Raw genomic sequence first — 11,667 nt, forward strand, 5'->3', positions numbered from 1 at the left:
CCCCCGCGAAACCAGAGGCTGTGCCACTCTAGTTCCGGTGTCAATTGGCCTGCCTTCTTCACTCCTCCCTGTAGCCAGGCTGCAAAGAAGCCGTGAGTGAGAGACTGCGGAAGGAGGCACACCGGTGGGCGGGTGAGGAAGGGGGCGGAGACCCCCTGAAGCTCCAGAAGGGACACCCAGACAGGGAGGGGCAAGGGTGCCCTCCCTTCCCGAATTCCCTTTTCCGGGAGCAGACGGATTGGGGAAACGCTCCAGACATTGCCCACTTCAGGCTGTGTAAACGGTCTTTCTGTATCCCTTCTGCTGCCATCAGATTCTTAGAAATGCTCGTAAGCCCCCAGGACGCAAAGAGCGCATTGTTGTGGACGGGTGCAACGGTGTGTCGCCCCTTTAAATCCCTGACGCCCCCGACTGCTCCCCGCCCACCGCCTTCCGACCGGAGAAAGCCCCACCCATCCGGCCTCAATTGGAGCCTAGCGGCCAGCTCCGGAAAAACCTGTGGGCGGAGCTGGGAAAGAGTGACGGAAGACAGGCGCAATGAAATCCTCGGAGCCCTCTGAGGCTCCACCCATCCCTCCTGACCCGGCCGGGCTCCCTCCGGAGTTGCCGGGGCAAGAACGCGCAAGCGCAACAGCACTGCTCGGGCCCCCCAGCGGAAACCACGCCCCTCCCTTAAGCCTTAAAGGGCCAGAAGCAGCTTCTGCTCTCGCCTTTAGGCACTTTTGGGGAGGCAGGGTGCGCAGGCGCAGTGGGGGAACTCTGGGGTGGGGGTAGCGGTCGTGTATCAAGTTGCTCCCTGTCCCGGCAGAAGAAACGGGGACGTTGAGGGTCCAGGCTCTAGCTTGCTCCCTCCTGTATCAGTTGGAGGAGAAAAGTTTGTGAATTGGGCCCCCAAGTTTTGGGGGACCCGGCCTTGCGGCGTGGGGTGACAGAGGAGGCTCGTTAGAGGTGAGTGGACCTCTTGGATCTGTTTGGGAGGGGCCGGTGGGGATGGGACCAATCACATCTTTGTTGAACGCTCACTCGTTCCGGGGACACCCCCCCCAAATAACTACAGGGAATGTCTATTAAGCTCTGCCCGTGTGTCAGGCCCCCAGCTTAGCTGTTTACAAGCATGGTTTTGACATCACTTCCCTATTTTTTTGAGGAAACTGAGGCTCAGATAAGTTAAATCATGTGCCCGGGCCTATAAGTGGAGGGATTTGGACCCAGAGAGTTGACCCCATTTTAAGTTAAGCATGTTATATGTGTCCTGGTTGGGGGTGGGGGTAGAGGAGTGGACCTGAAAGGAGTTTAGCCACCCTCGCTTTGCAAGGCTGGGTATGCTGTTGGTGCCTACTCAATAGGAGTTGTTGATAAGTATTGTTCTCTCCCCTTTTGGTGCTTCTTCCAGCTTCCCCCATGGAGCCCACCCAGCCTGCAGAAGACCTCGGTGTGACCCAGCAGCTTCCTATCCCCGAATTTGGGGACCCTGAAGATCCTGGGGATGAGGCCCCCGATGGCTCAGACACTGTGGTGCTCAGTCTTTTCCCCTGCACTCTGGAACCTGGGAATCCTGAACCGGACGCTGGTGCCTCCTCACCTCAGGGTAGGTGGGATATTTCCCCTGGACTCCTTCCATCTCTAGGATGCAAGGACTGTGGAATGTCAGGCCCCAGATAGGACCTCGGTCTTTGTGTTTCTCTACCTAGCATGTGTCTTCCCTCTCCACGCAGTGAGAGATTGCTTTTATATGTACATAGACACACACACATACATGAATATATATGTATATATGATGCTTAAATCCACGTAACATAAAAGTTACTATTTTAAGGAGACTTGCAAACAATTCAGTGGTAGTAAGTACTTTCACAATGTGGGTAACCCCCCCCCGTCTCTTGTTACAGACCATTTCCATCACCCCAAAAGGAAACCCTATTCCCATTAGTAGTCACCCTCCATCCCTCCTCCCCTACCTCCATCAACCACTAATCTATTTTCTGTCTCTAGGGACTTGCCTGTTCTGGATATTTCATATAAATGAGTCATACATGTCTTTTGTGTCTCACTTCTTTTGCTCAGCATTATGGTTTTCTGTTTTAAGTTTTGTTTATCTAATCTCTACCTGGGGCTCGAACCCATGAGCCCAAGATCAAGAGTCACGTGCTCCTCCAACCAAGCCAGCCAGGCAGCCCTCAGCTGATGGTTTTTGAGGTTCGTTTGCATTACAGCATGTCAGTGCTTCATTCCTTTTTCTGACCTGATAACAGTCTGTTCCAGACCACATTCTGTTTATCTGTTCACCCACTGATGGACACTAGGGTTGCTCCTCTTTGGCGATCGTGACTACTGTTGCTGTACACATTGGTGTACAAGTTTTTGTCTGAGCCGTTGATTTCAACTCTTAGGGGTAGATACCTAGAAGTGGAATTGCTGGGTCAGATGGTGATTCTGTTGACCCTGTAGACTTCTTTGGACTGGAATCCTTGAACACGTCGAATTCAGTACCTCTTGGGGCCTTGGTCCCTGCTTCTCACGCCTCTTGCCAGCCCTGGTTTCTTCAACTGACCAAGCTCTCCATTGGTATCCCCTCCTCGGAGTGGCCTTCCCTGACCACCTTGTCTAAAAGGGACTCACCCCCTGCCCTCCCCTCTTTCCGTTCTCTTCTACCTCTTTTTCATAGCTCCTGAACACCTATTTCTCTATTCTGTCCCCTCCTTGAGGGCAGGGACTGTCTCATCTGCCCAGAACATCACCAGGTGGAGAGGAGAAAGGCTCATCTGGGTATCCAGGAGGGCAGAGTGAGTGAACAGTGGTGTGAGGCACTGTCTTTGGTAGCTCCAGGCCCCCAAGGGTTTGTCTGAAGCCCCAGAGACATACTGAGGGGAACATACTGAGGGGAAACTGAGGCCCTTCCCCTCTGTTCCAGGCGGCAGCTCCCTGAAGCATTCCACAACCCTCACCAACCGGCAGCGGGGGAATGAGGTTTCTGCCCTGCCGGCCACCCTGGACTGTAAGTGGGCCTGTAGTCCCTCAGCCTCCCTAAATAGTAGGAATAGTGGGGGCTGAGGGGAGCAACTTCGGGTAGGGTAAACAGAGGCACGGAGTGGGGACAGGATGGGTGAGGACTCTGCCTCTCTCTGGCCCCTAGCCCTGTCCATTCACCAGCTCGCAGCCCAGGGGGAGCTGAGCCAGCTGAAGGAACATCTGAGGAAAGGTGTGTGTCCACATGAGTCCACTGGTCTATACCTGTCTTGACCACATGTGCTGGGGTAGGCATGTGGGTACTGAAAGGACCTGAGTGTCCTCATGTGTAACTCCCACTCCCATCTGACCCCAGCCACCCGCCCTGTCCCTGCTCCCGCCACACTAGGGAGAGTGGGCAGGGGTGCATCCCAGTGGTACCACCCCCCTCCTGCCAGGCGACAACCTCATCAACAAGCCGGACGAGCATGGCTTCACCCCCCTCATCTGGGCCTCCGCCTTTGGAGAAATCGAGACTGTCCGCTTCTTGCTCGAGTGGGTGCGTCCCAGCCCAGCCCAGGCTTCCCAGAGACTGGAGGGTGGGCTGGGGTCCGAGTCTGCTGGTGCCCTGTCTGTAAGATGAGGCTGCGATAGGTACTCCAGGATTCCAGGGCATGCCCCCACCCATCCCATCACCACTCCCTCTGCTCCCCCCCACCACCACTGCAGGGTGCTGACCCCCACATCCTGGCCAAGGAGCGGGAAAGTGCCCTGTCACTGGCCAGCATGGGAGGCTACACAGACATCGTAGGGCTGCTACTCGAGCGTGATGTGGACATCAACATCTACGACTGGGTGAGGCACCGCCCACCAGCCCTGGGCACCTTGCAGGGTACCAGGCCTGTTCTAGGTGTTCAGAACACAAGACAGACCCATCCGTGACCTCGCAGAGCTCCTAGTTTGGGGGGAAGGAAGACAACACGTAAACAGTCAGCTGAATTACAGTAAATAACACTGTAATAACAGACACACAGGCAACTCCAAGAGCCCAGAGGTAGCCTATATAGCCAAGGGAAGTCAAGGAGGGCTTCCTGGAAGAAGGGGTATCTAAGCTGAGACCCAAAGGGAGGAATTAGACCAGGTGATGAGTAGGAGGAGGAACCACATTAAATTAGAGGGTTGGGGGTGTTGTGCAAAACTCGAAAAGACAGAATGTTGGTTACCCTTGCCCTTGACAGAATGGAGGGACACCACTGCTGTACGCCGTGCGTGGGAACCATGTGAAGTGCGTAGAAGCCTTGCTGGGTAAGTGGGAGTAACAGCTGGCCCCACAGGAATCCTGAGGTCCAGGGAGGGGTCCAAGCTGATTGAACAGCTCTTGGGATGGGTGGTCATGATCTGCTTTTCCCAGAGGATTGATTTGGGAACAGGAGATGGTGGGATAGTATGGGGGTCTGGCTGACCAGGTTGAACACCCATACCCTCTGTGCCTCAGGGACCCTGGAGGTGGGGATGCTGTTGGCCACATTCTTTGGAGAGCCCAGGTTTTCATCCAGGCCCACATGGGCAAACAGCAGGCCTGTGGCTGTACTGTGAGGGATCCCTGGACTTCCCAAGTCGCCATGCCCCCTTCTGGGCTCCCAGTACCCCCACCTTCTCATAGCACATGCTTTGCTTTGCAGCCCGAGGAGCTGATCTCACCACTGAGGCTGACTCTGGCTATACCCCAATGGATCTTGCCGTAGCCCTAGGATATCGGAAAGGTCAGCCTGAGACGTGGGGCGGTAACAGTTTGCTGTAGGCAGGGTGACCATCGAGGGGTACACAGGACATCTCTCTTAGATATGTCAGATGCTAGCAGTGAGAGCATTCATGTTAGCAAACATCTAGTGCCACTGTGTACCTGGCCTGGGCACGTGCAGGAGGCCGACATGGGTCAGCGACTGGGTTCATCGTGGGATACACACAGGTGCTGGGAGGCCCATAGGAAGCCCTGGCCCAGCCCCATGATAGGTGGGAGGCAGGGAGGGCTGCCTGGAGGCCTGATGGGAGGGAGGATGGTGTCCTGGCTGGAGGAACAGTACATGCAGAGGCCCGGCAGGATGAGAATATCAAGGAGGGGCTGGGCCACAAGGCATAGGCTCACTGAGGCCAGCCCTCTCCATGGCAGGAGGTGGGTGTGAGCAGGACCATAGGCAGACCCCAGTTTGATTTTCTACTTCCCCCTTCAGCTTCCCCATCTCCAAAATGGATAGAGCCTACCAGAACCAACCCCTTGGGGTCATGGAGGGATTCCTTTGAGATTTATCCCATTTGGGACAGAAATCATTCCTCATGGTCCTTCTCATCCTTTAGTAAAAGTCACAAGTCACCAATTTTGTTTGGTAAAGATTATTTTTATGACCCTAAAAAGCCTCCCAAAGTACATTTCTACAAACCATGGGGAAGTTGAGTTTCCTGGCTTGGGTGCCTCAGTTTTCCCAGCGGTACTCTGCGAAGAAGAGTGTGGATTTCCCCATGTATGAAGTAGATCCTCCATCCATGTCCCAGGGCTTGGAGATTCCCGTTTGTCCCCCGAGAGGCAGGTGCAGTTTTCACGGTGGGAAAATCCAGCTCATCCCCCAGGAAGTGTATAATTTGGCTGGTGCCTCTGCAGCCTCCATTGGACTCATGGCCCACATCTCCCCTGTCCTGTTTCCAGTGCAACAGGTTATCGAGAACCACATCCTCAAACTCTTCCAGAGCAACCTGGTGCCCGCAGATCCTGAGTGAAGACTGCCTGCTGGGCACTCAGATACTCAGGGAACAAAATAGTTGACCCAGAGCTGGGGAAACCCAGAACTGGCTTCAAAGGCAGCTCCTGGACGGACAGTGGGAGGGGATCCTTCCCAAGAGGAACCAATAAACCTTCTGTGTGCGTAACTTGAAGGGCTTTACTGTGCTTCCCCAGGGGCCTCCTGGAGGAGTCAGCTACCCAGGGGTCTCACACCCTCTCCCCCAGCACCCGCAGGTGGTAGATGACAACTCGGCCAAAAAAGTCCGTGGCGTCCTCAAGGGTCACCTTCAGCTGGTCCACCTCGGCAGCTGGCACAGGGAAGGTGTGAGCACAAGCAGTCAAGGGAGATAGGTAGCTCATCATTTCCCATCTGCCAGGCCCAGCTTAGACATGACCAATGTGCCGCGTGACCCAGCACATTCTGAGCCCCTCTGAAGCTCTCACACAGAACCAGCTCATTTTACAGTTGAAGTAGTGGAGGCCCAGAACCCACTTACTCAAGGTCATACACCAGGGTCCACAGCTTTCAGAGGCACAGACCACCCCCATACCCCCCACCTTGCCACCCCAGAGGCCCAGGCAGGATATCTGAAGGGAGTTGTTGTCCTCGGGATAGAAGTCCACAATCTTGCTAAGAGCCTCACTTCCCTGGGAACCTGCAGCAGAGAAAGGGGTAGGCTGTGAGGCTGGGGAGTCCCTCCCAAGCCCCCACCTTCCAGAACCTTCAAGTACCTTCCAGGTGGCCCCGGCGACTGGAGAATCCCCCCTGGAACTGGATCTGCAGCTGGGAGACACGGATGCGCTGGGGAAACTCTAGTATCACCCACTGGGAGGGGCCCTGGAAGGAGACAGGGAAACTGAGGCTCACAATCACTTGCTCAGAGCCCTGCTATTCCCGTCCCATTCACACAGTCTATGGTGGGGGCAGGGGGCGGGGAGCGTTGGCACACCTTTCCTCCTTGGCCAGCTTGACTCCCCAGCGGGAGTGCTCCTTAGTTCTCAAGTGCCTCTGAGTTCTCCCGTGAACCTGATTCACGGGAGGGGTGGAGGGCCCAGGAAGAGGTGCCTCACCTGGTCCGAGTTCCAGCACGTCTCCTCATTCTGGTCGAACAGATGCTTCTTTCCAAACTGCCGGGTGTCGCGATTCAGCACTGAACTCACCCTGGAGGCACCAGAATACCGGAGAAATGCGGGACTGAACGCGGCACCGAGGCCCCGCCCACTAAGGGGCCCGTCCCCTCCTCACCCCTCCAGCTTCCCCCGGCGGACCCAGCTCCGTCAACGCAGGACTCAAGGGCCACGCCCGCCGCTGCCCCAACCCTAGGTTCTCACCTGCTCACTGTCTCTGGACAAACCAAAGAGTGGGTCATCTCGACTCCACAAAGCCTCGCAGGTCTCAGAGCTGACTTCAGCCGGTGTGCGAATCCCGGCGCCAGCGCAGCCACGGCGGCACGACCTTCACACCCGATTCTGCAAGGGTTTCAAAGAAACTGCCAGTAACCCGAGGCCAGAGTTTCACAGCAGGGTTAAGGAAGGGAAACAGGTTTCCTGAGGGTTTCGGGAGGTTGCTCGGGCTCGGAGCCTCCGTTCCTCTGCCAACAGGTCGGAGAACCAAAAGGAGACCCGGAACCACGAGGACACCGCGCAGGCGCGATGTGATTCAGACCCGCCCAGCCTGCGCTCCCGGGGCAGGATGTAATCTGAGCCCCGCCCCTCCGTGCCCGCCTCTTAAAGGGTCACCATCCAGCGATCAAGTTTCCGTTGGAGCTGGAGGAAGAAGGCGGGCATCTAAAATATTGTGTGCCGAGTGTGTGGGGCTCGCAGTCTCTGGTGCCTGTGGGTATAGGGCACTGGTTTTGGAGTCTGAGAGACTTCCTATAATGATGTCTCCCCACCCGGTGAGGTCTCCCAAATCCATTCTGTAACTGCTAAGGCTGCCTCGCCCCTCACTGCCTCCCAGGGACGAAAGGAAGAGCCGAGAAAGAGACCACGATGTTGCCTGTACAGAGTCTTCATCAACCTCCCGTGTTCCAGATGGAACACAGGCTTAGCCTCCAAATCTTTCTTTCCAGTAAATACTACCTGGGACAGGCTTCATGGAGCGGGGCATGTGAAGTGGGTTTTGAAGGATGAACAGGGGTTTGCGAAACCAGATTGCACAAATGCTAAAGATTTGGCTCACTGATTCACTAAACGACTCGCTCCCTACTGCTCAGCTCTGTGCTGGGTGGTGCTGGGGACTGTGAAAGGCCTTGGTTCCAGCCCACCATCTGAGGGGCCCCCCGATTTGGGTAAGACACAGCTAGACACACTCACTCCCAGACTCATGTGGCCAGGGCTGAGCAAGAAGGAGAATAGGGCTGGGAGACCAGGGGTTCTACCTGGAGGGAGGGCTTTCTGGGAGAGGGGATATTGTGTCCGTACTTTAATGGGTGGGCAGGAATTTATCAGGGTAAGAAAAATGGGGTTAGATTTGTCCAGGCGGGAGAACAGCATAACTAAAGGCCCGGTTGGGTGAAAGACCATGATTTTAGATAAAATATATGGAGCAAGATCCTGGGCCTGAAGGTGTTTGGGAAAAGGCAGGACACTGTCCCTGCTGTATGAATGGAAGGTTCTGAGACAGATCAGCCATTGGCAGGAGGCTGCAGGTTCCTGGCTTTAGCTGAATGGTCTAGAATCCAGCCCCTTTCTTCAAGGGCTAGGGGAATGGTTCTCTTGGCATCCTGCTAGCATCGTCCCAAGCCCACTCCAGGAGAGGGGGCTGGCTGGGAAACTGGGGCACCAGCGAAGGGCCGCCCCATCAGCCCCTGCCTGCCAGGACTTCCTGCATTCAGTCATGGCCTGGTGCCATCTAGACCTGGCTCTCTTTGTCTCAGGGCTGGGGCCAGGACTGCGGGTGGCAGAATAGACCTCCTTACTCCCAGAGGAAGGTGGGAAGAGCATGGACCCTGGAGGGTCCAGATTTGGTTCGAATCCTGGGTGGGTCACTCACTCACTGGCCATGTGATCTTGGACAAGTATGTTGACCTCTCTGAGCCTCAATTTCCTCATCTGTAAAATGGAGGGAATTCTATTTATAGGACTGCTGGAGAATTCAGTGGATTCTATGGGCTGACACATAACAAAGTGGCCGGCCCATCCTGTTAAGAGCCCATCCTGTGTTTGACTTGAAGTCACATTCTGTCTCCATCTACTGGTTGATTAAACCTTCTGTACGGGTCCATATCACCTCCATTTTACAGCTGAGGATACAGCCAATATCTCCCAGGGAGGATATGCATGGCCCTAGGGCCCCGCACACCACTCTTGGTCTTGGCATGGAGCCACCTTGCCCATTGGGGTGAGGCCAGCTCAGTACCCTCTTCCCGCCTCCTCACCCCACTGGCGCCTGGGCATGAAAGAACCTCCTGTTTCTCCAGGGAATTAGCAGCTCTAAGCTCCCAGCAGGGCAGCCAAAAGTGGCCCATTCATTTGCCTGGTGCGAAGAAACTAGCCACTCCCTCCCTCCTCACCCAGAGGATGGGGCCGAGGAAGCTCTGGAAGAGCCAGGAGCTGCCACTCCAGTTCACTGAGGGAAACTGAGGCACAGAAAAGCAAAGTCATTTGGCTCAGGTCCTCCAGGGGGACCAGGATTCAAACCTGTCTGGCTCTGGAGGTCTTTTCCCCCTGGATTGGGTTTTGCGTTTGTCAAGGGAGGAAACAGGCTCAGAGAGGGTCAGGTATTTGCTGAAGTCACACAGCCAGTATGGGTCAGCAAGGTCTCTCTCTGGGGATACAGCCCCACCCGTTGCAAAAAAAAAACCAGGTCTAACTTCCCATGTGTTTGTCACAGCAGAGCTGGGTAGGGAAAGGTCTTCAGAAAGCTTTAAGCCTTGGTTTCCCCCTGGGGGATAAGTGTAATGATTGCTTCAAGGCCCCAGCCTAGACAGTCTGTGGGGGTGGGGGTGACGGTTCCCAGGCCAGCAGGCCCCAGTGGGGCAGGTCCAGGTGTGACTTATCTGCCAGGGTCTGCCTGGTCCCGACAAGGCCCACCTTAGAAGAGACAGATGCTCACTAGCTGCCAGCTGGACTTGTCAGTCCTGGCGAGGTGCGAGCCTGGGAGCCTGGGAGCCTGGGAGCCTGGAGAAGTGGAGGTGACAGTAGGAGTGGGTGGGGGTGGCTGGGTGTGTTGAATGGTAAGCACGAGTGGCTGGGCTCTGAGATGGATCTCGGGTGGACTATATGTCTCTGTGCAGGTACCGGGGGGCCCAGTGATTTTTGTTGGGTGCTGGCTGTCTGGAGGTGCACCCATGCGTATAAACAGGGTTAGAGGTGAGCGATGTGGGACAAGTGTGGGCTGTTGGTGGCTGCCGGCAAGGCAAAGGGGCAGTAGGTATGAACGGCGGCGCGTGTATTTGAGCGTGAAAGGGCTAGAGGTGTGGCTGGGATCGCAGCTATGAGTTTGCTTGTGTAACACACGTGACTTGCGTGTGACCAAATGAGGTCGTACATGGTTGGTGTGACATATATGTGGCCTTGTCTCATGTGGTTCTATATAACCCACCCGTGCTGTCACAGTGTGTCTGGGATGTGATGTGGGTTAAGGGTTTGTTGGTGACATTGTGTGACACATGTGAATGGGACTGCTTGTGTCAATTCTGTGTTACTTTGGGTATGTTAAGAAGCACTTTGGAGTACTGTCCACCCCTGAGAACCAGCTCTCCTGGAAGCTCCGACCTCCTGGCTCCTGCTCTTGCCCACTAGCCCCCTCCCCTGTTTCCTCCCCCAACTTTGCTCCAGGCCCTGGCCTGGGCCCCAGTGTGGGGGTACAGAGACGCACTCAGGGCTGGCGGGGGTGGCTCACCCAATCCCAGTGCAGGCCTATAAATAGTTCTTTGAGCCCAGCAGATTCCCAGGCAAGGTTGCCTCATTCAAGCCCCCAGCAACAGCCCGCCCCTCCCACCTCCCCTGGGCCGCAGGCCAGCCCCTCTAAGCTCAGTCCTGGCACTGGCCAGGGGGACATGGGGGTGGGGAGGAAGGGGTGTAGAGACATGGGGGCAGTCAGGGGCAAGGGTCAACTTGGCTCTGAGGCCATGAACCTAGGCTCCCACTTGGCCTATATCCATATTGTACAACCTTGCAGATGGTCCCACGCCTCTGAGACTCAGTTTCTCCAGCTGGAAAATGGGCAATAGCCCAACAGCAGCCCCCATCTTATGTGTTTACTTTCCACTTCATTCTCTCAGCAATCCAGTAAGACCGGGACTCTTATTAATTTTCCTTCTTTTAGATAAGGTAACCAAGGCACAGAAAGACAAAATGGCCGGCCCAGAGTCACTCTCTTCGGAGTGGAAAAGAGACGTTTTGAACTCTGAAGTTGTGGAGGCAAAGCTGCTTGGATCTCTTGCATGTGCACAATCACACCCAGACCCCCGACCGCCCACCCAAATGCTGCCACGATCACTCCATACACCAGCCTGTCAGCTGCAGACACTGATATCATCATGATCCCTGACCTCCATCTCTCCTCTGTGATGAGGACTGAACAGTAAGCGTACCTTCCCAGTGTGTCACTCTGACCCCTAGGGCCATTACTCGCCCACTCCTGGACCAGAAGACTGGGGCCACATGCACGAGACACGGACCCGTACCGATGCCTTGAGGCAACATTGCTCCCTGAGATTCTTCTTCAACCTTCACTCATTTCCATCCCCTCTTTGCTCTTTGGTAATATTGTCAAAACTATCTTGTCACCTATTTGTCTGTCCCCCCATCAGCACGCACACACACGTGGGACAGGGGGAATTTACCATTTTCAGGTGTACAATTCAGTAGCATTAGTTATATGTGCCTGATGGAGCAACGATCACCACTATCTTGTTCTAGAACACTTTCATCATCCCAAAAGGAAACTGGCACCCATTTGCAGTCATTCTCCATTGCCCCTCCCCCAACCCCTGGTA

At 55.3% G+C, this 11,667-nt stretch overlaps 2 protein-coding genes across 2 annotated transcripts; one reads left to right on the forward strand and one right to left on the reverse strand.

The window, feature by feature from the left end:
- The first annotated feature begins 98 nt into the window (after positions 1 to 98).
- On the forward strand, positions 99 to 5,868 carry LOC111144209 (regulatory factor X associated ankyrin containing protein). The gene is made up of 9 exons (XM_022498420.1): positions 99 to 948; positions 1,394 to 1,588; positions 2,912 to 2,995; positions 3,134 to 3,199; positions 3,405 to 3,505; positions 3,676 to 3,801; positions 4,185 to 4,251; positions 4,629 to 4,709; positions 5,648 to 5,868. Exons 2-9 carry the CDS (start codon positions 1,402 to 1,404, stop codon positions 5,716 to 5,718), a joined length of 783 nt encoding a protein of 260 aa, XP_022354128.1. The 5' UTR covers positions 99 to 948; positions 1,394 to 1,401; the 3' UTR covers positions 5,719 to 5,868.
- On the reverse strand, positions 5,647 to 7,374 carry LOC111144210 (nuclear receptor 2C2 associated protein). Its single transcript, XM_022498421.1, has 5 exons — positions 7,055 to 7,374; positions 6,794 to 6,884; positions 6,455 to 6,560; positions 6,311 to 6,378; positions 5,647 to 6,046 (listed from the first exon to the last, which is right to left on the reverse strand). Exons 1-5 carry the CDS (start codon positions 7,090 to 7,092, stop codon positions 5,930 to 5,932), a joined length of 420 nt encoding a protein of 139 aa, XP_022354129.1. The 5' UTR covers positions 7,093 to 7,374; the 3' UTR covers positions 5,647 to 5,929.
- Between the last annotated feature and the right edge of the window lie 4,293 nt (positions 7,375 to 11,667).

The sequence above is a fragment of the Enhydra lutris genome, unplaced genomic scaffold, assembly GCF_002288905.1.
Source record: "Enhydra lutris kenyoni isolate GAN:26980312 unplaced genomic scaffold, ASM228890v2 scaffoldscaffold10, whole genome shotgun sequence".
Lineage (NCBI taxonomy): Eukaryota > Metazoa > Chordata > Mammalia > Carnivora > Mustelidae > Enhydra > Enhydra lutris.